This window comes from Falco biarmicus, chromosome 1 (assembly GCF_023638135.1).
Source record: "Falco biarmicus isolate bFalBia1 chromosome 1, bFalBia1.pri, whole genome shotgun sequence".
Lineage (NCBI taxonomy): Eukaryota > Metazoa > Chordata > Aves > Falconiformes > Falconidae > Falco > Falco biarmicus.
This window is the reverse complement of record NC_079288.1, coordinates 59,791,849-59,818,908: the sequence shown is the minus strand read 5'-3', so window position 1 is coordinate 59,818,908 and position 27,060 is coordinate 59,791,849. Positions and strand designations below refer to the sequence as shown.

Genomic DNA, 27,060 nt, shown 5'->3' with positions numbered 1-27,060 from the left:
GTGATTACCTTCTCTCAGTCCTGGTCTATTGAATTACTTTTTTCTGCTTACAAGGAGATTGTTCCCAAGAGAAAATCAAATTATTTGATCCAAAATGAATAAATCTTACAAAATCTTTCTCCATGTAATTTGTTATCATTTGTGTGTGTGTGAGGGGTGCTAATAAACTAGGATAAATAGGAATTAAGAAACTATGATAGCCTTGTGGCAATTGATCGGCATCTATTCTTGGGCACAATCATAAATATACAAAACCTGTTAGCATTCCTGGGACACGTGCCCAGATGATGCTTTCAATAAATGCCAGCCTGACTATGCAAGGCCTTTTAAAGAGCCTGTTTCCGAGAAGATAATCCGCTCCCCAAGGACATCTATTCTACCGACGTCAGTGAACAAGAGGAGGCTGGAAGGGAATAACTGCTTAATTTTTGCAGTATACCTGGTTTCGCCAAAGGATGAACTACAACCATTGATGAGGGTCTCAGCATGCTGCCTCGAAGACGTACCCTGTTTTGGCCGGTCTTCTTGTTCACCCTCATTACTGACGGCCTAGCCCAATCAGAAAACCAAAGATGATCCTCAAACACTGCTACATCGAAAGGGTGGCCTACAAAGAAATTAGATTTCTCATTTCCACTTCTGTAGAACATAGACAAGAAGCCATGTAGACAAAAGCAGTATCTGCATACAGGTCTATTCCTAACACAGGGGCATAGCTGTAGCCACTTCTTCACTTTGTTGTCTCATGGGGAGGGATAACTGTCCATGAGTGATGGACCATGGGCACATGGTACTCACGCTCTTAGCAAAGGAGACTATGACACTTGCCTGGCTCAGTACAGTCTCTGTACTGCTGGTGACCTCCAACCAGATCCAGTTCACAAGATGCTGCTACCTCAGGCATCATCATTTCTTGAAGCAGCATTGGGACCAGCCTTTCAGAAGTGGAGTGCCTTTCTCCTCTGCCAGTAAGTGGCCCAGCACAGAGCTGCTGAGGTACGCAGCTCCTTGTGCAGTCTTCACATAACAGGGAGGAGAGTAGCTTAGGACATGTGTCATCCTGTCTAGGTGTACCTGCACAGGGCAGCCTGGGAGCTACAGACACTATAGCCACTGACTCATGGTAGGACCCCAAAGCCAGTGTGTGGTCTCTGCAACTGCCAAAAGTACACACAAGTGCAATATAGTGGTCCACAGGTACATACTAGTGATGTGAATGCACATTCACTAGCCAGTTCATCACACTGCAAAAGTCAGGAAGGGAATTTATTTTCCTTGCTTCAACTAAGTAGCAGCAGTAGGCTGTGACTAGTTAGTCACTGTTTGTTAGCCAGCTAACTAACAGTAACAGCTAACAGAAACCCCAGGATGCCATAGATCATCCAGGTAGCTTCCTCTCTTTTCACTGATAACAACAGGAACATAGACACCAGCTTAGACCAGGCACCTAACACTTACATGACTAACAGTACATGAGAGAAATTCCACCCCAAGTTCAGAGTACAGCAATTTTTCCTTGGTAGCACAACATCATCCACACTAGGAAAACTCAGATCCTTCATTTAACTTCCAGAGAAGGTAAGGAATTCAGAATCCAAAGGAAACTTTCATATATAAGGACATACATACTTATAAAGATCTTTGCTAAACGATCCTGACTCTTTAATATCTCTGTCATGATAGAAAATTGGCGCTTGTCCATATGAGACTATGCATTCTTTCTACACATTTAGAAATCTGCTTTCAGGATAGCCTTTGGGCAAGCTTTTTGCAGTGGAAGGTGAGAACACATACTGTTCTTCCATGGATATCCACCTGGTTTCAGAGTGGGTACTTCCTGACTGAAGCAGGTTTGCTTTCTCCTGGTCCTTACGCACAGTCTGAACATGCACCTCACTTTGTACCACTGCACTCTGAGCCCCTCTGAAACGTGTATTTTGTAGGCACATGATTTTATGATCTGTGGTTTTGTTTTTTGATGTAGACCTCAACTAGGTGATGTTCAATTTCAGTAATGAAATTGGGAACCCAAAAGTTATTAGGGTAAAAAATAAAAATTAAAAGTAATAATAAAAAAAAAAATCAAAGCCAAGCAAACAAGCAGACAAACAAAACAACAGATAAATTAGAACCTTGGAGAAGGAGTATGTGTTGGTATATCTTAAATACACATCACAAACTGCAAAAAAACTCTTCTTATCTAAGACAAATTCTAAGACATTGTTCAAGTGTTTTGAAGTGTTAAATTGAAGAGCATATTGTTATTCTGATAGCACTTCACTACCTCTACTGAGTCATGTTTAATTTCTGGGTGTGAGTCTTGTGGGGTTTTTTCATGCAATTTGAACAGAAAGCCCCAGATCTAGATCCTGTCCCCATCCAAACATTTACTCACAATTTTAGGCTCTATAACTTCCACCATCAACAAACAATACCACGCTTTGACCACCAATTCCTTAACCTTTTAACTCATAAACATATTAAGGATTAAAAAGAGAACCGTAGTGTCATCAATGGAGGTAGCAGGAACAGAAAAATGAATAACCACATGAATCTTTTCCACAGCAATGCAAAGCTGGCCAATTGCATAAACAAAACACAATGGTTGTGTTGTTCACTGCCTTGGGTGGGTGCTTACAGGCTGTTTTACTTACAGCTGAAAGCAGGGTTAGCAGAAGAGTGGAAATAATTTTACCTATTTTGCATGCAGCTGTACTGAATGACTTCTCAGTACAGGGGCACTAGAGGGAGCTGCCGTAATAAAAATTCCAGTTGTAGCAGAGACCTATGAAGAGAAGCCACCTTCCCGTCCTCCGGCGTACAGCTGTCCGAGAGCAGAAGCCGAATGCTGGTCTCACTAACAGCATTAGCAAAACATCAGGATATCTCTGCCTCGCCTCTCTAAATTCCTAACCCTACAGGTCTGCACTTCATCTCTTTTGCTTCTTTCCATACAGGTGTCGATGTCCTTTCTCCCAGCTCTGAACAGCTATATCAATGCTCCAAGCCTGCCTCCTTTCCACTACCCTGTGTTTCTCTAGTGCTCCTAGTTCTCTGTTTTCTCCCCGTAAGACACCGTCTCATTCCTTGTGACAAACGAAGTGAAACTTTCAACAAGCTTCAAGGTTCTTCTTTGCAGCTCAGTTGCAAGCTGGAGTGTACAACAGAATATGTGCAGCAGGGGAAAAGAGAGGGGTGCTGGGAAGTCACTCTGCTCAGGGCTTTTGATGACTTATGAACTGGAGAAGACTGCTCCCTCCAAGACCTCACTCTGCTCACCTTCAAACAAGAGGGAGGGCATCTGGCTTAGGAGATGAACACAAGCCTTCCCAGAGCACAGACTAGAACAGAAACTGCTTAACTGAGTAACTGTGAAGCCTTTACCCATGGCTGTCATGGTACTGAGCCAAGAGTCCTCCCTCGTTCTGCCCATGTTTTGTATGCACACCTACAAAATGGTCCCCAGAGAGATATCATGCACAAAGGGAGTTGTCCTATCCAGAAACTAATTTGGCATGTACAAGATTCTTAAACATACGCTTTACTTTAGATGTAATACAACATCAGTTTTTCATTTCTAATACTTCTGTCCTCTTGCTTCAGAACAATAGCTACGTGTCAAACAATAGAAATTTCAGCCATAACAACTATCAATGTATTGCATAAATCATTTTTCCATTCAGTGTCTATTGTGTATTTAGAATCAACCCAGTGTTCAACACTGTGCAGATGCAGGTTCATTGCTCAAGGACCTTTACTGGCCAAGACTAATCCTCTTCCAGCTTACGTCAATATAACTCAGTGGTGGAATAAACACAGCAAAACCTGAATTACACATGGAACAAGCAAGCCACTTTTTTAACTGTGTCCTTTTTTTTAATTTTTCTGTGAAGGCAGAGAAGTTCTCTATACAGTGCAAAGTTGCTGGTAATTAAAAACAGAGATTGTTAGAAAGGTGTTCTTTTGTTAAAATGAATAAAAGTCAGCTGTAACAGAATGAAGAATGATGTCATTAACCTCAGCGTAGAGTTGTACGGACAGCCACTGGCTGGTAACTCACAAGCACATATGCAGATACACACACACATTGACAAGCAGCAGTAGGTAATTATCAACCCCAAAGCCTCACCTACATCGCTCTGTGCCAGAATTCTTCGACCAGAACCATCCAGGTTTGCACTCTCAAGCACTGACTGCTTAGCATCACACCAGTACACCTTGTCGGCTAAGTAGTCGAGAGCTATTCCGCTGGGCCACACCAGACCACTGCTGGCTATAACTTGGCGATCAATGCCTTCTAATGAAGAGCTGTCAATCCGGGGATTGACCCCCATGTCAGTCCAGAATAATCTCCTTTAGAAAATGAAATGCATACAGGCAGTCGGTAAGTAAATGTTTATCCTCCTCTCTGTGGAATTCTTTCAAAGCAGCTCAGAGCAACACAGGCCTGAGGCACATAAGAAAAAGCGCACACTTCCAGCAGGTATATTGGCTGTTGATCTTTTCACACTTGCCATAAGGCTCCAGGTGATTAGAGTGGGACTTACAAAGAATCCCCGTTCTGTTCGTTGGCACAAAACCTTGGAGAAACAACTCCCACCTATGCTAACTGCATACTCTTCATATATGTTTTTTTGCATTTTCCATGTGACTGCTGAGAGTGGTTTAGCGAGCCCAGAAAACAGAAGATAATGCATTTGCCAGCCCCTTGTCTAAACAAGGGTGTAACAACACACAACTGGAACCAAAATTACCCACTGCCCATGGAAAGCAAGCAAGAGTCCTCAGGCTATTTTGCTTTTAAAACAGTATCAAGCCAGCCTTCTTTCTTCTTTTAATAAAATTATGATTCTTGGGGTCTCCCTCTAGAGTCTTGAGTGCTACTCACTGAGTGCTTACTGCTTTTTCAATGAACAGACAGTGCTAGATGGCAGCTTAAAATGGGGATAGCCAAAACCACAAATAACTTCTGACGTTTAGACTCCAATCTTCCCAGGGATCAGCTGCCTCTGTCAGGTTTACTGAAATAATCCACAGATTCACTTTGCTTTACTTATGTGAGCACTTTTGCTGTAGCCAATGCAGGGATCTGTATTTTCAATAGCCTTAATTGTGTCTCAGATCCCTCTTTAATACTGACTTTATAATTATGGGCATTGCTATAATGCCTGTTGCTCCTCTCACCATTAACTTTCTAATAAGGAAGGTTTTTTGTGATGTTTTCTTCTCCCTTTCCCCTTGTAGCCTTTGCCTCTACCAACAATTTAATAAAAAAACTCCCTGAACCTACCTGTCCTTCAAAGCTTTCCTGCAAAATATTTCTATTGCATTCAACCTCTACTGAAAGAGTCTTATATGTTCAGAATAAAGCTAACAAAACGCCCGCCCCTCCCAACTTGGCTTCATTCCCTCATTCATCAGTACTTGATTATAGCAGGATATGAGCATTTAAAAAAAAAAATAATAAAAAATCAACAGTTTTAAAATTGTCCTACTACAGGCATATTGATTGAAATCCATGGGGCTTTGACATTGATTAAAATGGCCAGGATTTCATCAAGAGTTTACACATTCCAAACTCCTGTGGTCATCTCAGGACTAGATAAGAAGAAATAAGGTGCATTTAAGTCCATGAATCTCCACAACATTAGATCTGGTTTAGTTTCCTCAGAAACTGAAACACAGGCAAAAAAACCCCTTTGTAAGTATCACTGGTTAAAAGTATAACTACCTTCTTCACACCAATAGGTATGGAACCATGAAAGTTTGTAGTGTGGTGCTTACAGCTGTGAGGGTGACTTCAGTTCCTTGTGCCTTTCTTTAGCTTAAACTACTTATGGTATCTTTAACGCTTCTGGTATTTTAAAAATTCTATATATCATTCTATAAATTAGATTAATTTCAATTATTTATTTATTTTATATTATGTATAAATATAATTATTAAATTATATATATAATATTTTAAAATTTTATTTATGAGAAATAAACGCATCCCAACTCACAAAAGAAACCCAGCAATAAAACATCACAGTTCACACAACTCTGCAAGGCAGTGACTACCTCAACATGAGACGAACGCACTTTTTACTGCCAAAAGGGCAAGGCTGGCATGCTCATTTTTAAAATGCCTCCCCAAGTATTATACAATTAACTGCATTTATCAGTCCTTACTTAGCAAATGGGTGAATGGCAATCCCACGGGGCTGGGAGATATCCTCCCAGATGACCATTTTTCTTTGCATTCCATTCAGATTGCTCCTTTCGATGGATGCCTTCCTGCAACACACAGGGCACTGTTAGGTCCTCCCTTCTCAGGCAGAACATACTGAGGTTTTTTGTTGCTTTAGTTCAGCACAAAACTGTAATAAATAACTTTACAATGACAGGAAATAATCCCGCTGATGTAGGATGTCTCATTGTTTTATCAACAAGAAATTCGTGTTGCAGCCTCATTATCTGGTCCAGGACATGATGATAAAATACCTGCTGCTCTGCAGGAGACGTGAAGTTCTCCTTTTTTGGGTAAATAAGGAGTTGGAAGTACAATAATAGATAAATGTTAGCTTTGAAGAGAGTCAGGAGGAAAACAAGCTCCTAACTGAATGGCATTATCAAATGTGTAAAGTATTTTTTTAAACAATACTTTTACATAGCATTTTTCATCTGGAAATCATCAAGCATTTTATATATTCTATATCTACATATACTAGAATGAAGCTAAGGTCCTTATGATGACTCATAAAATCTATGGCAGGCATGTATAGAATCTACATTGCCAGCCTCCCAATGCAATTTTTTCCAGAAAACTGTACTTATTGCTACAAACTTTGTCTTGCCAAACAAACATCAGCCTCTCACCGAAAGCAAGCCTACAGCCTTCCATGCCTACCTGAACCTGCAAAGAAAGGCCACACAAAGACGGAAGGAGAAATATATTTGAAAAATTTCTGAAATATATGGAATACAAACAGGTAAATGCAGTGAGTGAGGAGGAAGTGGCAAATTCACAGCTTCACCTTTGACTCTTGTCTTACAGAGATGAGCACAATTTCACATTTCACAAGAAACACTGGCATATTTATACAGGAGCACAATCATGTAGACGAAGTTGTACCTAATAGGAAGGAAGTGAACTAGTAGCATATTTAAAAGGGAAAAGGGAGGTGATCTGGACATTCAAAACCACTTTTTATTGACTAATAAATTATGGGTCACACTTGAAACATCATGACTGCTCTTCAAGGAGTCTTTATTATGTGTTCTGATCTGACACTGCCTTTTCATCAAAGGACGGGTTTGTTTCTCTTTGCGTGTAAGGTTAGGTATCAACTGAAAGGTGAAATCTTATTAGCTTCCAGTAGTCACTCCTCTTTTACCAGAGATAACTGACAAAGACCTTCCATTAGCTTAAAGGGGCACGATTCTAGCTGTCAACAATGCTGACTTCTGTCCAAGGTGTACTTGGTGCAGTAATACTCATTATTTTCTTATATATATAAAAAGATATAAAGATAGACCTATATATACAGACATGAAGTGCATGTATATAAATACGAGTGTATACCTATATATTCACATGCACGTGTGCACATACATATACGTATATATGCAGTACATGCTTTAGATTCCTTGCAACTGAGTCGAAACCCTTGCTTCTTGGAAAGACGAAGATAAAAATACAATAGCAGACTCAAAGTGAACTTCCAACATTTCTGTTTTAAAGAACCTTCCAACAGTATATACTTGAGATTACAGCTACCCAATCAGAATGTGAAGCGTTACTGAATTTAGAGTGATATCTGAGCTATTTCTGTATCACCCGTTATTTATTCCAAATATTTTACGGCATGCTTCAACATAAATTCACTGTGGAGCACGTACCCTCTGTCTGTCCAATACAATTTACGGTTAATCCAGTCCACAGCAAGGCCTTCGGGTATATCTATAGCTTCCTGAATAACTTTTTCACGATTTGAGCCATCCAGATTAGCTCGTTCTATCCATTTCAAGGCAGTGTGGGCAAAATAAATCTGTGAAAAAAATAACAGATGAGGTGCTATTAGTTCCCATCTAACTTTCTGTTCTATTTGCCTTGTCTAATAGTTCCATTTCTAAAATAACTTTTTCATCTTGAAAGTTCCCTGAACTGCTTACTCACAAAAAGCTGCTCAGGTAACCTGTGATCCCTGATCAAATAACAAGGCACTTATCCTTCAACCAGGATGACTCCTACAGGCAGCTTGTGCTTAGCTGTAAATCCCGATTGCCCTATATACAGCCCTTTGAATATCCTGTTGTGTTTCAGCGAGTAGCTACCTCACATCAGGCACAGCTGAGGAAGCAAAAGTAGGAGCAGGCAAAAAGCAGCATGTTACCATTTCACTGCCTGCTCATTTTAAAGAGGGAGGAGCAGGAAGAAGACAATAGTACTCTATGTGTGCCAAAGAGCTGGGAAGGGAGAAGGAGTTATATAATTTGCTTCTATTTTTTTCTTTTTTTTAGCTCTTTCAGCCTGCACTTATCTGAATTTTTTACCAGGTGTCTATTCTGTAAGGTGCTAGCATTTCCAGAAGAGGCTTCTCAGTTTTGGGTCAAAATAAAAGTTCTCTGACTGTGGGGAAACTAGGTTTGTGTTTTCCAAGGATAAGGGGGAAAAAACCCATATTGTCTTGTATTTGATATCCAGAGGGAGCCAAAAACTCTAAAGCAGAATCATATGCAAAGCAATGCTGAGGCTTTCTTTGCAAATGGTAACAACAAAACCAATAACTTTGTTTGGCCTCATGGTTAGCATCAAAACAAAGCAGGAGGGAGGCCTCCAGCATTAAACCAGTGAATTTGGTTACTGTGGGAGCACAGAGCAATGCTGCGTTAATTTACCTTGCGCCTCAGTTCTGTGCCACCAGGACCAGGCTGCTGCAGCCTAGCCGGCGCTGCGTGCCACCTCCCCTCGCACCGTGCACCCACCCTACAAACGTGGAACAAGACTGCACACCTAGTGTCACCGGCACGTCTGATTTACACTCAGCACAGCACAGAACAACTGCTAGATCCTCAGCAGGACCCTATTTCAGGAGCAAGTGGCGATGTACCAACAGTGCCTGACGTGATCTTCCTGTAACACAGACCTGGAAACATTCTCATTTGTTCAGTGGTGTCCATCCAGGCCTTGAGAAGTTTCCAGCAACTTAACTGAGCCCCTCATCAGCTTCTACTGGACATCCAGTATCTTTTTGTAACACTTTTACAGTGTAAATAAGTCTCACTATGGGAGATCAGTGTGTGGCATCCTGTACCAGTTGTGCTCCTGGACAGGCAACAGAACAACGAGCAGCACAATGTGTAATCTGGATCACTGACAGCAGAAAGGTTAATGCACATGAAAGCCCAATCCATTTGTCCTTGCAACACTTCAAAATCCTCTCATTTTTAATGCCTTACCTTACTTTCCACTGGGTCAGAGTCCAGTGCTAAGACTATTCCCATCTGCCAGTCAAGTAAACTTGCATAATCTGTTCCATCAAAACTGATCTGGCGGATATCTTGGCCATTTGCAAATAACAAAAAAGGCTTAGGACCTGTTGATGAAAATTTGCACATACGTTGATTCCACTAAGTTCGAAGTGATCTCTAGCCTGCATTACTACCTAGCTAACATTTTAAGTAACAGTAGAAGGCAAAATGACGAACAGATGCACAAAGAAATGAAGACCCTTGTTTTACATTCCATTTGCCTCAGAAATCAAAGATAAAAGTTAATATAGGTTTTCAGCATCAGTGCCTTACCCAAGACCAGCTGCAAAATTTGTGATAAAGGCAGTCACTGGCCCTGCTGCATTTCACACTGAGTGACCTAGCCTCAAGGCATCACCATAAATGACAGAACATTCAACTTCTGCACGAGAAGCCTTTCACAGTAAATGCAAGAAAAATGCCGTCCTCCAAAAAATAAAGGTTTTCCCTTATTTTTCCACAAACTTACTTTTCCTTCTCTCTCTGAGGCTGGAGGGGAGAAATATCCTTGTAGGGAGGGTCCTTCAACAGACTGTTTCCAGCCTTCTCGTTCAGATGTGGACACCTCAACCCCAATTCTGTACCACTGGGCAGAAACTACATCCACATTTATGTGAAGGCACAGAAACCTGAATACTACACGTAGACCTCTGCAGTACAGCAGCCCAGGAGACTGAAGCATATACTGGTGCTTATTCTGGTGTATTTCCAAAATAGGACATATTTTCCAAACTAATACTTCCCTAGTTTCACAAAGTAACCTAAAACCAGTGCAAAAATGGATCCCAGTTATGCAATCCACTTTAAAGGACTCTACAAAATATTTTTGCTTTTATTGGCAGAAATATGCAGGCACAGTGATACTGACCTATAGCAGTGCAGTGTTTTCTGTCTTGCTGAAGCTTATATCCAGGAAAACAAGCACACTCCCAGGAGGATGGGCTTAAAGAAGAACATATCTGACTGCAGCCACCATTATCTGGAGATGTACATCCTTAAACAGAACATTTGAAAAATTTAACGTTGCCATTATAAGAAAAAAGAAAATCCACAACAACATCAGAGGTATAAGCAAAAGAGCAATTCACTTTGCTTAGGATGTCTACAGTGCAAAGCATTACAGTGACTGATAGATATACTGAAAGGCCTCCTGCTGAAAGCAGAAGTCTAGTGAAGTGAAAGGAAATCAGTAGTAACTTCATCCAGAGTTTTTCCTGAAAATTCACAACACAAGATGGGAGATGGGATGGAGGGGTAGGCTGTCAGGGTTTAACCCCAGCCAGCAATTAAGTACCACAGAGCTGCTCACTCACTCCACCACACCCCCAGTGGGATAGGGAGTGGGACTGGAAAAAGGTAAAATTTGTGGGTTGAGATAAAAAATATTTAATGATTGAAATAAAGTAAAATATAATTGAAATAATAACAACAAAACAAGAATTGTAATGAAGAGAGAAAGAGAGAGAGAAGGACTAAACCCAAGGGAAAAAAAGGGAGGGAAAATCCCAACAAAACAAAACAAACAAAAAAAGCCCCAAAAAAGGCCCTCAAACCAAAACAAGTGATACACAATACAATTGCTCACTACCCACTGACAGATGTCCAGTCAGTCTCTGAGCAGCCATCGGTGGCCCCCAGCCAACTCCCCCCAGTTTACATACTGAGCATGACATTCTGTGGTATGGAATATCCCTTTGGCCAGTTTGGGTCAGCTGTCCTGGCTCTGCTCCCTCCCGGCTTCTTGTGCACCTCCTCACTGACTGAGCATATGAATCTTCAAAAGTCCTTGACTTAGGGTAAGCACTACTTAGCAACAACTAAAATATCAGTGTAATATCAACATTATTCTCATACTAGATCCAAAACACAGCACCATAACACCTACTAGGAAGAAAATTAACTCTGTCCCAGCCAAAACCAGGACAGTGGGGTATATTTCACAAAACTGTTTCTCCCATGCAAACCTCATCCCATCTACAATACACTAACAAGTTTTATCAGACTTTGAACTCCATGCAAAGAAACACCCAATTAACACCATTCTCTTTGCAGAAGTTAATTAGGCTAGGAGGATGAATTGATACTTTCTAATACAACAAACCAAGATTTCATACAAAAAGAAACTATTCTTTCTTCTTGGGGCTGTACAATGGTTACAGCCTCAATGCCAACATGAGCTTACTCAGTGGAGTGTCCCTAGTAAAACAGCACCACTAAATCTACATATACAGCACGGTCCACAATATGCAAGGGATGTAAAAGGCGAAGGGGATTTTTCAAGGTGTAAGGACGGCATTAACAGAGCTATCTTGATCCCTAAGACTGAAAAGCTGTATACAGTGCCCTGAATTTGGAAAGCTTGCTGAATAGGGAATGACAGATTAGTGTGTGTAGTAGCTTCTAATTTTCTGACTGCAAAAATTCCATTTGTGGGTAATTAGATGAAATTGCTGTAAATTAGAGCGACTCTGAACCTGGATGCATGATGTCAATAAAGCCATCTTCAGATTTCACTCAAGCTCTAATTTTGTATGTATATTCCCTCTGAAATATAAATTTTAGATGTCTCCTGCAACAAACATCTGGGAGATGCCTTGATCTGTGCTGACAACAAAAGAATTTGACCTGCAAACATTGGATGCTGTTGCTAAGAAACATCTATTAAAACCTGAAGATGAATATTGCTCAAAGTGCCTGACCTTCCATTGCCTCCTTTCTTGTACAATCATTTACAGCTGTGCAAAATGAGTGCAAAATGCCTTCATTCACTTCTGGCTCTCAATGCCAAGAACAAACAGTTTGGCAGTCAATACAGCTAGAAAAAAATGTTACTTACCCGTGCATGCTTTGCCATCCACTGTGAGTACAGATCCTTCAGGACAAAAGCAAACAGGCCCTTCAGATGTTTGAAGGCAACCATGGCTGCATTCAGTGTTGTTACTTGTACAGGAAATTAGCTCTACAGCAATTTAAGGAGGAAAAAAAATCTTAAAGAACGATAAAAAGTTTTACTAAGCCCCCCCAGAAGAGATGATAACACTTTCTTAAATAACAAAAGAAAAAGAAAGAAAGAAGAAAAAAAAGAAAAACCAAACGTGATGCTGAGAGTACATTTCTGTGGTCTTTCTGGGGTTTGTTTCGGCTTTGTTTCGTTGTTTCTTTTTTTTTTCCAAAACTCCTTTTTTTCCCCACCATCTCCTAATTATAGCAAAGGAGAAAGCCTAAACTGCTGGGTCCTGAAGCCATTATGCTGATCAGCTTTAATTTTTCCAAAATTGTATGAAGATGTGTTATCAAAATAGAAATAATTTAAAAAGCTCTCTTTTTTACATCTCATCAAAAATATATCAGGTTTTGAAAACTACAAGGAAATTATACTGAAAGAACAACTATAAAACACAAAGAGAATGAGGAAAAACTACTTTGCTACTACTCCAAGGGTAACAGAGATAGAATCAATGAAAACAGGAGACGAACCTTCCAGAAATAAAGCTATGTTCCTTAGCGGCAACTTTGAAGTTGTAAGGGCAAAACCATCTGAGGAGCTGGCAATAGCTTTCCTTTACTTTCCATTATGGTTGCTGGGGTGCCAACATTATTTTGAGTATTTCTTTAGTGCAATTTCACAGGATATGCTTCTTCCACCTTCCGTATTACACTGCTGCATCTCTTTATGCCAATTCTAGTGCCATATGGCAACACCTGCTGGAAGGTTGGAACTAATGCAAATTTCCCACAGCTGCTTCTTTGAATCAGCTGGATACACTGGCTTACATGGTGCATAGCTGTTGCAAATATTGCTTCTCCAGGGCAACTGTACTCTGGACTGGACTGTTCTAACCCCTTAAGCACAGCGAAGAGGGTCAAGAAACTGATCTCATGTTTCCTTCTGACCACAGCTTGTGGCATTGGATGAAAAGCTTCGTAAAGGACTTGGAGGACAAAGCATCAAAATGTCTGGTCAGCATGTGGGCTTCTCACCTTGCATCTCTCTCTCTTTCTCTCAAGTTGCGTAGTTGGTGACATATCTGCCTTGTGCTGCAGTAGTTAAGGAGTTATACTGTCCATGCTGTATCCCTAGCCTGTGTTAGAAAAACATTATTTTCTACCTAATTTGAGCCATGCAAAAAGCAGGCATCAAGCTAGTCATCCAGAGCAGGACTGAGTCGCACAGTGCCCGAGTGTTGTTTTGGACACAAAAGGATATCCCACCTCCTGGTAGCCTCTGGTTGCAGGTCTCCCATAGATCTTCTGTCACATCTGGCTGCCATCTGCAGCTGTCACACACACCCCGCACCCCCACGGCGGGGTCACTGTATCCTGCTCCTGGCTCTCTCTTAATAGAGAGGGAGAAGTGACTCTTGGAAGTCTAAAATAGATAGACTGACTCTCTAGTAGCGATATTAAATATACCCTAGGTCTTGAGCCTGCCATGACCCAGACTGAACTCGCTGGTGTGCACTGGCACTTCTACCTGGGGCATATGCCAATGTTTTATTTCCATGGAAACAATGTAGAAGGATCTTTGTCTATGCCTAATTTTCACTTCATTATGGAATAGAAAAGTGACTGGGAATATCCTAAGACCTCAAAACTTGGATGCATTTCACATTTTATGTTCTAGACTTACTTTAGAAAGGCTTAATTCATTTGTAGGCTGAATATACACAGTGCTGCATCAAGGGAGAAAAAAAACCCCTTCACCTCTGACTCTTACTGTGACTAAAATATGGTCTTTGAAGCTTACTGACAGACAGATCTTTGTTTTTTCCCTCCACTTCTGTGGTCTCTGCATTTAGTTTATTCACATTTATCCAGCTTCAGAGCGCTTCCTGCATTACATACCTATGTTATATGGATGCGATCTCTCAGGCATACTTCTTATATAGAATTTAATTGACAAAAGAAAAACAAATAACAAATGCCCAGGTGCAACAGATCCCCATAATAAACAACTTTATAAGCACTTCTGTGTATCTTACATGTTGTAAACAGATGCACGTGCACTTAATTTCATTAATGTCATGCACATCAGCAACACTACCAACCTTGGCCTGAAGAGAAAAAAGATGATGCTGTAAGCTGTGCAAATTCTTATGCAGGATAGCCAGAGTAAGCCAAATTCAGAGACCACATTTAAAAAGATATAACTGCTTATCCACCTGAAATGTGTCACAGAGCCTAGTCTGAACAAAGAGGTCTCTCTGGAAACCCGACTTTTTTTTTTTTTTTTTTTTTTCTTTTTTCTCCTGAGGAGGCTCACGCTTGATTACTCATGTGTAACTTGTGTAACTTACACTTCCTTAAACATGACATCAGGATTTCGTTCACACAGTTCTAAGCTGATCCTACATGCATAATCAGGGATTGGAAGTGAGCAATGCAACACAAACACAAAAAAAAACCAACTTCCAGCAGTTCCAGTGTTAAATGAAGACTCTCTCCAATATGATACTCGATACTCGAAGTGTTTACATACTCGATACTCGAAGTGTTTACCTATTACTGCTACTTACCATGACATGTTTTCCTGTCAGGCAGCAGAACAAAACCTGTCGGGCAGGTGCAGTAATAGGAACCGGGGATGTTCACACAGCCCAAAGTACAGCCATGATTCCAGAAGCCACATTCATTGATATCTGCCAAAAGAAGCACTTGCTGTGTCAGAGTAACGCCATCAGCCAGTGTCAGGGAACAGCTTCATGAAACAAACTAACAGTCTTCAAGAAGTACTTCTTTTTCCCTTTTGTTTTACAAAAATGTGTTTGTCCTAAAAAATGATAAAAAAGCAAGTCTGCAGGTTTGCAGGCCTTATTCAAAAAAACTTTAAAAACCTTCTAGCAAAACCTGCTCAGGCTGCATGTGTCCAGCCTAGATGCCTAGAGGACTTTCAAAGTATGCCTTCCCATACAGATCCCAGTGCCCGTCAAATCCTGTGTGCACCAAAAAAAAAAAAAAAAAAAAAAAACGGCATTAGACACTTTCTTCAGACAAAAATTCTTCTAAAAAATTTGGCTCCAACATGACTTAAGTAAATTTCTCAAAGCACAGAATTGGTTTAGAAGCTGAAATTCAGATAGCAGTCCTGGTGAATTTCTGAGAGCTAGATGGCTGCTGCTCAGGCAGGTCTGTAAATCTTGTAAGCTAGAAATGTTGATGCCTTTACGTCTTTTCAAATCTGGTTGTGTAGTGAAAGAGATGCTTTTATAAGTTATTTTAAAAGACGTTTTAAAAGTTTTAAAAGATACGTTGACTATTTTTAATAGTAATGTTAGATTTTTATTAAAACAATCTAGATGAAAACATTTAGAAGCATGTATAATTTGTGTCCTTTAAAAAAGTGGGACTTAAGACAGCCATTTTGTTGCAGGATTTTTCAGTGTTTCACCTTTGGTGATATATCTGTTTTAATTTTTGTTTAAAAATTAAATAAGTACCCATAAGCATGTCTGTTTATCTGAAGCTCCTTTAACTACTCAGGCTAAGACCAAAACTTCTCGTAAGAATAGCACCTGGGACATTTTCATAGATCTCCTTTTAGATTATTTCAGAACCTTGAAGGATACAAAACTGAAATGGCACAACTGGAATTTTTAAGACCTCAGAGTGTTTTTTCATACTCAAGATACGAGTAAAGTGAAAGAACAGGAGATTTTTTTTTTTCATCTGATGGATAAAAGGTTGTATTACCTTCACAAAACTGTTTATTTTGACTTAAAATAAAGCCACTAGAACATTTACACCGATAAGTCCTTGAGTCTGGCCTGCAGATTCTTCTTCTGCACTTTTCTTTGTTGAAATCACAGGTTCCTTTTTCTGGAAGAACAAATACAGTATAATGTAATGGCCTTTTTACCATATCAACCTTCAAAGAAAAACTATTTTTGAGCAAAAACGCTCAGTGATGTGTCTTCTCAACAGCTACTTGCTCAACACAGGGAACTTCTTATTAATAGAAAATAACTTCTATTAAATTATTTCCTATTAGTAAAATCAGGCCAAAAAGTCACTATAAAAATGAAAGTACTTTGAAGACTAAGAGTAGGTCTGTGCAAACGATCATTTCTAGCTCCCTGTCAGCACAAGCAGACCTAGAGAGAGCCTGCAGCAGGGGATGGTTTGGTTTGGGTGCACACCTATAGTGACTGTGTAAGGGAAAACCCTGTGGAGTAGGTGTCATACGCTGCATATTAACATACGCTGTATGTTACCAAGCTCTGTAAAACACTCAGAAGAGAGTGACAGAAAGAGCACAAGCACACACAAGCAAAAAGAGAGAGGAGAAGGATTTTTAAAAGAGAGCATAAGACTGGAAATTCTTAGCAGTGCTCATATCTCACATTACTTAACAAAAAAATAGCTGGACAGACCATGATGACCGTACATTTAATTTGGACAAAAAGTATTAGTACAGTCTAGAGAATCTTTGTATTGGAGTGGATCCTGGTTTCTGACTGAGAAATACAAGCGTTGGATACCTTGAACTCAGATTTAAAACTCAGAATGTTTCTGATGTCCAACAAGATAGGCTCAAAGTTTCTTCAAAGGAAGCAGAAAAAAATTACCTAGCAGATCCCCAGAAGCCTTCCTGCTTCTCCCACTTCACAGAAAAAGGGAAACAGGTATTCAAGTATCCCTTTTCATGGGAAGGATTTGCAGAGCTTTGTGTCTGTGCTCAGCTATTTTTTAGAGCTGGTGCTTTCACAGATATGCAATATTCATGGTTTTATTTTTGTCCCCCAAACTATTATTCTTGTTTTAATCTTCCTAATCTTCTTCTGGGGTTGCTTGCCCCTTTCCCAAGCTAAAAATATCTGAACTGCTGTTACTGAATGCGGATATGCAGCCACCCCCACACACCACTGCCTTTGCCCTGTGCTGTCTGTATAACATACAAGCCATTGTGGGCTCATATGGGCAAAGAAATTTGTATGTTAACAGTTTTTTGTGCTATTTCCAATTCACCTTCTAAATTCCAAGAGATGGAAAGCAGCACAATATTTACATTTGACATTTAGTCTTCTGCCAGCCACAACGGAGAAAATCCTGGCCATTTGGCGGAATGACAGATCATGTATATAAAATATTGAAATAATTTCCCATATATTTCAGCTTGGCTGAAACCATCAACATTACACTTGTTTGCATCAAATTGATTAATGTTTCTCTAGCAAAAGTTGTATCACTAAAGAAAAAATGATGAATGGATGACTAGATGGATGTTATCTATGTTAATAAGCATGTTATCTTTTGAGAGACTTGAATTTTACGTAGTTTTAGCTGAGCCTCTCTTTTTACAGAACTAGTTTTGAATTAGACCCTTAATTGTTGTCCCTACTGCAAATGAATCAGGAACATACAGTAGTGGGGTGTCTAATCTTCCAATACAGAACCCATTAAAATGACAAATGTGCAAGTACAAGCAATCACAAAACAAAAAACAGAAACAAGACTACACTGAGGGCTGCATCTTGTGCTTATCAGTGGTGCTGGGTTTTTACCCCTTGCTTGTATCATTACTGGTCTAATGAGACCTAAGATACCCAGGAATTACAGGAGAAATAACAGAAGCAGCAATTTTTCCATCTGGTCAGTCTTGATAATATTTTTTAACTGAATAATTATTAAAATTTAATATTGCCAAATCAATATGTAAAAAAATAGTCACATTTCAAAACAGAGTGAATGGTGACTAAATTATGAATCACAAAAGTTTTAAGGTAATCTTTTCAGGAAGAGCAACCATTATGAACTATACTTTCTAGCTATTTTTTGGTTGTTTAGTGTGTGTGTGTGTTCCCCTCCCATCACCTCTCTTATACAGAAATGGGCATTCTCAGATAATAGCCTGGTGTTAGTATCTTGCACTGGAAAGAAACACTACATAATTACTCCCCAAAAATATCTTGAGTGTATGGAGTATCATTAATCTGTCAGAGGAGATACTTTAAAAAAATTCCAGAGGCAGTCTCTGAGATTTTAAGGTAATTAAGATTTTTATGAATCATTAATAAGTGCAAAGAACATTCCAGCAGGCATTTATAAATACACATACTGTCATCAAATCTAGGGTTAGCTGTCAAAGAGAGCTGAGGTAAATTAGTGGCCATCTTCCAGATACTGCTGTACTAAAGTTATAGCAAACCTATAGCTGAATTAATGCTCTTCTCCGTACTTATTGACCTTGACCAATCCAGGAAAGTCTTTTGAAAGAGAAAGGAAAGAGAAGACATGAGGAATTTTAGTAAAGTAAATAATCTGAATTCCAGTAAAAAAGTCAAATCAAGTCAGTTAGGCATTTCTTGTCACTTTTCATCTGAAGAAACTCACTTGCTATCAGTTTTAAAGAAGGCCTAATAATTCACAGCTGACACTACCTTGCAACATACACTTTCTTAGCTTGTACAGAGCATCCAATTAATCTAGGTATGCCTTTATCTCCAGATTTCTCTGTTGTAAGATCAGCTATAAATCTCACTTGTACTGCAGGCTCATTAGTCCTCCTTTCATCCCAGTACTGGATAAATCAAGCAACCTACATGCAAAGTCCAAAAGGTTCATCTGGATTCAGCCTGTTAAGCTTCTTTCTACTCCACCACTTCCCAGACATTTTTACAAGAAGATATTTGGAATAAAAAACAAGGCCTACTGCTGACGACGTTTACTGTCATACAAAATGTACTGAACATGTTGGAAATATAGGGGTATATACTACAAGGCATTTAAAAACACTGGTAGTTTATGTATTAGTAAAGCTGGGGAAACCCTCTTTCCAGTGAAAAGAGGAGCACTGGAAAGCAGCATGTTCTGGCGTAAGAAGTAGAGTTAATCTTCTGATAGAAGAATAAAAGTTAAGTGCCCATAGTCAATGAAATTATGCTACACACTTTTGTGGAGAGGACATACGTAACACAGCCAATAGCCCCTGAAATTCAAGAGACCACTGTTGCGAACTACCTTTCTTGGTCATCGTTTCTTCCTCTCTGTCTTCATGCGTGTGCAGACATGGTGACAGGCACCCAAGGAGGCCACACAAGACCTTCCAAATATTGTAACAGCCCTGAGATGTGTGGGCATGCCACCTCCTGCACCATGAACTTATCCTTCCCTAGCTACTCGTGTGAGAGCACCAGACGTGTCAGTGGAGAAGAGCACTTCCATTTGCCAGAATGAGTGTTTTCCTCAAAGGAAACACAGAAACAGGTATTGTCTCTGAATGGAGGCTCCCTGGGTTTACAAGTATAAGCTTGATTTCCAGGAACACTTTCTCTTCTGCACCTCTACTATTCTTTGCACTGCAAACAAAGCATTTGAAAGGGAAAGTTCCCTTGAAGATTTTGATTTCCCCACTCAGACCAGGCTTCAGGAAGGAGAGAAAGCATGGCACCGTATAAAGTTGTTTGTTGGCATTAAGAAAGACAAAGCCTATTTTGTAGTAAATATTTAGAAATGGTTCAAGAGAGATATTTACAGTTTCATTTTTACTCATACAAACAAACACTACTTTCTTCTCATGTCTTTATATCACCTATACCTCTGGGAACCCATAGCTGTCTTCCCTTGGGAGTTCTGCAACCATTGCTCAACAAACAAATGCCTGTCTGCTGTTTGCTCAGTTGGTCGTATCCAAGCGAAATTGGTGACAAAAGCTATTCCATTAAAGCAAGAATACTCTGTGTCTTCTAAGAGATCAGAGAACAAGATATCATCTCCCCTGGACACCCCTACTTCCTACTGCCTCAGCAGAAATACTCCAGAACAGTAAGCTATCCATAGCCAACTACCTTCATTTTCTGATCCACAGTGAAATGCAGTGACATGACCACCTCATACAGTGGGATGCAATATATATAAATTAAAAATACCCAAGGTTCTTATTTAATAGTTATTATGGCAACTTCAAGTCTGTCTAAAACAGGCTGACTCAATCCAGACATTTCACAGCAAAGCTGAGATATGCACAGTATCACCTGTAGGACACACATACATTTAAAATCTTTCAGTGCCGTAATAATCGGCGGTGTTTAGATGCAAATTAGAGTAAAACTTCCATAAGGGAGGAAACATTTGATGAAGACAATCTACACAGAGGATTTAAAAGCTGTATGCTTTGTGCATTTAGCAGGAAAGCATAAAAACATCTTTGTGCAAAGAAAGGGAGGAGGAGGAGAAAATCACATTTATCTGCATGCTTTAATCTGTATTCAAATTAATGAAATAAGCAGTTCATGCTCAGCACACTTCCAGCCTGAAACTCCAGCTAGAGTTACACACACCAAGTGGGACTGTGGGTCACTGAAGTTAAAGGAAACTTTTTTCTTGACTTCACTGAGGCCTGAAATTTTACTAAAGAAAATTATTACTGGGAAAAATGACATTATTGTTCTCACACATACAACCGTATCATTACAGTTCACTTACCCAAATCCTGAGAATCTGTTCTTGCACCTGGTTGTTTAAATGGATGTACCACTTTTATCTCCACTGGTGGAAAAAATGATGGCTTCAGGCTAATTGTGACTATAACTTTTCCAGTATACTTATTGGCTCTCCATATCATACCAGATTTCAACTCTGAATAGTACAGGTGCTCAGCAAAGAGAGACAGACCAAGCAATTGACGTCTACAACAAAGAGGAGAAAACACAAGGTGGCACATTACCTGATCCCTATATATTTGCTCATAAATTTTCCAAGCATCTAGTTCAGCTAAGTTCATTGTAAATAACTTCTCTTTGTATTCTGATATATCTCTTATATTATTTTATATACATAAGAATCAGATGAGGTGCCAGAGACATTCCCAAATAATTCAGCACCCAGAACCCTGTAGATTTGCAAGAAATAGATGCAAAATGGATAACCTGCATTTCTCACATGTCATATGAGCTGTTGTTCAGGACTAACACAACTGACAGAGAAAGCCAAGGTACCACTCTGCTTCTGGTGAACCCAGCAACTAAAACCAGACCCTTGCTTTGTTGAAGGATGTGGGCCAGATAAATTCCCCCATTTCCCAACTTCCAGTTCCTGCTCTGATGCTTCTAACTGTGCCAGGAAATCAGAACAGAGGGGTAGGAACAGGGTGTTCCTAAAATCCATCTTGCTGCTTCTCCTATCACAGGAGTTTAGTTTCCATTCGCTGGTCGGTTATAGCAGCCAGCATGAACCACAAAAGGGTCCAGTTTTAAAGAAGAGGGAAAGCAGAAGAATATTGGAAAAGGGATTTTTGACCTCCACTTTCCAGTACATTCTACAGGTATTAAAAAAGAGAATCCCTATCATCCAGGCTCAAAGGGAAAGTGCTAATGCCCTGGTGAACACCAGCCAACTCAAGCAGGAAAGGGGAAAAGGATAAGGAAAAATCCAACATGACAGTTGGCAAAGTAGGGAGAAACTAGCTTTGTATTTGTCATATGCAAGTGGCGCGCTGCGTATTTAAATCAGCAGGCCAGTGAAACCATTGTTTTTCTCATTTTGCTCTTGGTAATCCCTCTATTATGCATATGCCAATCCGGCCATACTGACAGAAACTGCATTGATATAGGGTAACCTTTTCCCGAGTACTTCACCAAAAACATGCCCACCATGGAGCATCTGTACTGCTGCAAAGCACGAGGGCCCCAAAGGCCCCAAAAGCACATGGGCGTAACAGCCCCCCCAGTCATGCTTAGCCCCCCGCACGGGGGAGCTGAGGAGGAAGAGTCTGTCATGTAGGACAGTTGTGACCACATCTGCTGATACTTGCTGGAGAGCCTGAGCACAGGCCTGAGCCTCCCTGCCCAGCAGCTAAGGAGGACAACAGGCTTAGAGGAGGATAGGAAATACCTGATCTAGCTCAGTCTCTTCAGCACAGCTCAGACACATGAGCTCACCCACTGTGACCTTGAACAAATCATTTAATCCCCACTTCGCTATCTGCAGAAAAAGGCCACTAATAAGCACTCAGAGACAATTTGCAAGGATTAAGTAGTTATCATTTGCTAAAAGTTTGTAAAATGGCAAGTACTGAGTGGCAGTATTATCCTTACAACAGTGACTTTTTTCCATTTTCCTATCAGTAGTTTTAGATTTGCAGTTACCGGCCATTTGCACTACACTTTATACTCCTTATTGGGTTAAGAACTGATAAAATAAAAGGGATAGTGAGGAAGAGAGCTTATCTACATCCCTGGGAAATGAGTGGGGTTTTTTTCTGACAAGCTCAGGAAAACTCACCGGACAGAATTTTTGAGCAAATGAACAGCTCTGCCATCATAGTCACATGATCCAATATGGGAAATCTCTTTCCCATGGTCATGTTGGATCCAGTAGAGCCTTGTGTCAACCAAATCTAGTGAGATGGCCTTTATTTTTTCTGTGGTTCTTAAAATATTTCTCACACCACTTCCACTGAGGAATACTCGGTGTATGCTGGAAACTGTACCATCAGAAGACCAAAATAATAGCCTGCAGGCAAGAGAGGCATGTTTTGAATAAGTTAATAAATAAAATAATTTTTTTAAAAAAAATTCCACATTTGCAAGATAACATCACTGTTACACACTACTTTAGTTGCTCCTGTATATGGAATTTTTCAGTCTTATCACAGTGCTTTCAGAGCCAAAACTAATAATAAAGCAAGGGACTTCCTTAATATGTACTCATTTATTTCAGGAAGGCCCCATATGCATCTCCCTTTAACATAGCTCTATTAAGAATGGAAATAATTTTTGACAACAAAGCATCGTCTATATCAGAAGACATGTTAGTGCTAAAGTTTTGTTACTGTTGTTTTCTTCTTTTAATAAATATGTTTCTATGACTGTTCAGGAAGCAATAGGATACTACAAATTTTTCTCATGCAGACCAAGCAGAATTTGGCCCAGCTTAACCACAAAGCGCCGTTGTCTGTCCCTGCTTTGTTTGACCATGCAGTCAGAGAAGGAAACTGAAATTACCTCTCAAATCTACAGAAAGCTCCTGCAAACTTGGGGAAAGCACATTTTTAAGGCAGATCCACATTGCCCTCTGCCTCTGGGCAGGGATCTGCCTCCAGAAACTCTAGCTGAATTAAGTGCTTAACTTAACAATACCATTTCTGTTGTAGTTCTCATTTCTTTCTGCTTTCTTGCAGATTGTAGCCAGATTATACTGTTATTAAATTAAGACACAGTCAAAATACAGCTCCAATACTCAAAAGACTTATGCACTGAAGCTACTTATATGTCAAGTTATTCATGGATCAGAACCCAGGTTTACTAATGTGACTAAGGTTAACAACAGTTCTCCCAAAATAGCAAGTTATTCCCTCATTCATATATATTTTATTTTGTTAATGTTTGGGTTTAGATTCTTTACTTGGATTTCTTATCATAAAAATTCCAAGAAGCATCATCATTTTACCTTGTCTTCATAAAATTGCAGAATTTATATGTACAAAACAATGTAGCATAAAGGCAGCTTTATTATGTTTATGTTAATAATTTGTTAAAGGCCCCATAACAGATTAGATCTCACTGGCAAGGGGCTGTAGTAAACCAGTAGGAAGAATCAGTCCCTGCCTCACAGCTTTTCCTGACTGTTACATGGTCAACAGTTATCACAGGTTATTAACATATAAGTGAAAACATCTTTCCAGAAGGACAGCCCAATTTTATTCTGCCATTTTAAAACACTTCATTATTATCTGTCTATATTTTTATAGCACCTGTTATTTAAGAAATGTCACTACTCTGGAATTTAGAACAAATGCTAGGGTTCACTTTTTACAAATAAGGAAACAAAGGTGTGTATAGCCTCTACGCGCAACTTTTGCAAATCAGTGTAGGGACAGGATATTATGTGAACAAACAGGAAGGCAGAAGAACAATGAAAATTAGAAACCATCTGCAGTAATTGCCAGCCTTCTCTGTGTTTGCCCTCTGTTTTTCTTCAGTTTTAATCCTTATTTTTTGGCATTTCTAGACACAAAATTAAATCAATCTTACAGCAGTAGTTATATTATTAGTACTAAAATAATCCTATCACTGCTAATATCCAGACACATCTTTTGAGAAAATATTTTTTATTAGGGTGTCACATTGTCCTTCATTACTTAAGAGTTGCACACATTTGAAGGAAAATATTGTTAATATCAGATTTAGTTCATGTTTATGCCTATGCACATAAACATAATGGGGGGTTTAATTCACTTCCCGTTAAAAATAGAGCCTTCAGAGTTTTCATACAAGCAAATTGCCACAGGGCATAAAAACGATGTTAAACTTCTTGGAGAATACTTTATTTGGCTTATTACTGCTTATTGGCCTCCCTGTAAGCACACATGTACAGCTTTTATGCATGGTGAGTCACACCTACATACATACACACATGTGAGTCTTCCCGCACTTTTGTCTAAGCTCAGCAAATATTTCCCTGTAATATCATTTGTAACGTGTTTCAGTAGGATTTGACAGTGGGCATGAGGATATGTGAATATTTCTTATATTGGCAAATAGTACATTCAAAAGCAAATCAGAAAAAAAACTATTTAGGCCAATGTTCAGGCTTTAAATCCTACCCAAATGACAAGACTCCAAAGAATACTAGTAATGCTACTAGCATCAGAAGATTGGTTTATGTATAAGTGTACTAGGAAAGGACATGTAAGCCTTACTATTAAAATAGTTCCACACACTGTAGAACAACTTTACTGCCAGTCAAAAGTAGCAACAAAAACATGTTTTTGCTGGACAAAACAGAAGCATCTCAAAGGCTCCTTAAGCTTTTGGGTTTTGCAGGTTTAATGGAAGAGTTTTATGTGGAAAGAGAAATTAGCACGGAGAGACCACTGTGACAATTCATGTTGATAACTCTCAAGGCCAGATCTCTTATGTGAACAAGGTTCTTGGTGTACATGGCTTGAAGTGGGAAGAAGCATCTTTGTGAAGGCCAAATTACTAGTGACACAAGTAGCAACAGTAGATTCAGAACCAATATTCAGAGCAACTGTCAGAGAGACAAGGAAAACAGGAGCAAAACTGTAAGTTTAGACCTTTTCTTCAGAAAACATACTGATTTGTATTCTAAGTGTGCCAGGTTTGGAGCGCGAGGAATTCCCAGCATTTGCAGGCATCATTCCCCTTGATGCTCCAGTCCTGCTTTCTGTGGCTCTGAAACTTTCCTGTCTTTGAGAAAGGACCAGTAATGCCTCTTTTCCCTCAGCTCTCTTTCCTAGCAAAATTTTCCCTGATGACCGAGAGGTACAGGTTCTGCATTAGACTTCAGCAGGCTTTCTTCATATCCTTCTCTTTTGATCTCTTAGATGCTTATTCATCTTTTATCCTTTTTTCTCACAGTTCAGGGAGGTATTGGACTATAGACACTGTGCACAGACTAGCCCAGCAGCCTATAAACTGCAGTCGTAGTTTGTATATGTTGAGTCCATTTCAATGAAATTACTAACCTAGTTAAAATTACCTTTGCTCAGCATCAATGGTAATCCTTGTGGGATGACCAACACCTCTTAGAAGAACTCGGCGTTTTTTCCCACGCATGTCTGTTGCTTCTATGGTTGCTTTCTGTCTGTTAGCCCAGAGAATGTCCTGATTTATCCAGTCAATAGCAAATCCTGAAATGCCTTTGTCTATGTAACATAGTCTCTGTAAACAAAAAAAAGTTGATAAAAAGAAGCAACCTAATGATTACCCTAAACGCGACTTTCAATATAGGGAATAAAGTGCCAGACCGAAGCTTCCCATTTCATCCCTTCACCTGCTTCATTTTCTCTCAGACCTGTAGATATTTCTCTTTCCTAATCACTTTCATGAGGTCTTTGTACTTACACATACCTCTTCCGAACTGAGTGACCCTCTGTGAAAGGGGAAAGTGTTCTCCACAAGGAACACACTGGACTGATCTTTTAGCTACAACTTCTTGCATTTGGCACGCTATGAAGCAACCGGACCTCTACTGATAGAGATGGAAAACTTCCTAACATGCTGTTGGTAGCCTCTGATCCTTAAAAATCAGTGTAAAATGCATCAGTGAAGACTCCACATGGGTACACAAACCCTGGCAATCTCTCTCAAACAAAAGCAGGCTCTCACAGCATTGAAGTTCAGCCACAACAGCCTGTCTGCCCTTCTTAATCAGCCAGATGCAATGAACTGCACAGCTTTTTCTGAACAAAGGATGAAGTGCTAAAAGAAGCATTTATGCAACCATAGAAACCAATAAAAGGTTTGAGAAAAAATGAGTAGGAATTCAAGCACATCCTTTTCATACCATCTGTGCCAGTTTGAACTGCAGTGATCTGGAAGGCAAACTTCCATAACATCAGGGATTAATTTAAAACTGATAGAAACATTGTCTTCAAAGCTTTAATTTGTCCGAATTCTCTCTCCTTCATTTTTAACCCCCTTCACTTGATCCACAGAAAATACTAAATGTACTATGAATGCCAGAAGGCAGCCTAGACTCAGGACCATAATTATTATGACAGCAAAAGGTCTAAAGTGCTAATTAATGAACAGGAATGGCAGAACTGTACCTAAAGAGCAGGTAGTTTCCATAAAGAGTTTAT

General features: G+C 39.7%; 1 protein-coding gene and 1 long non-coding RNA gene across 2 annotated transcripts in view; both read right to left on the bottom strand.

Annotated features, from left to right (window-relative positions):
• The window catches only part of LOC130144671 (uncharacterized), a 178,074-nt gene that overhangs the window by 51,617 nt on the left and 99,397 nt on the right, over positions 1–27,060 (bottom strand). The window lies entirely within an intron of this gene.
• Positions 1–27,060, bottom strand: part of EGF (epidermal growth factor) — a 60,850-nt gene that overhangs the window by 20,214 nt on the left and 13,576 nt on the right. The window contains exons 4-15 of the mRNA XM_056328579.1: positions 25,956–26,137; positions 22,734–22,964; positions 20,937–21,139; positions 16,206–16,331; positions 15,032–15,154; positions 12,352–12,474; positions 10,384–10,509; positions 9,444–9,580; positions 7,884–8,032; positions 6,174–6,278; positions 4,130–4,353; positions 440–607 (exon numbers count right to left, since the gene is read on the bottom strand). Of these exons, the coding sequence (XP_056184554.1) occupies positions 440–607; positions 4,130–4,353; positions 6,174–6,278; positions 7,884–8,032; positions 9,444–9,580; positions 10,384–10,509; positions 12,352–12,474; positions 15,032–15,154; positions 16,206–16,331; positions 20,937–21,139; positions 22,734–22,964; positions 25,956–26,137 (1,897 nt within the window). The remainder of the gene's footprint in view (positions 1–439; positions 608–4,129; positions 4,354–6,173; positions 6,279–7,883; positions 8,033–9,443; positions 9,581–10,383; positions 10,510–12,351; positions 12,475–15,031; positions 15,155–16,205; positions 16,332–20,936; positions 21,140–22,733; positions 22,965–25,955; positions 26,138–27,060) is intronic.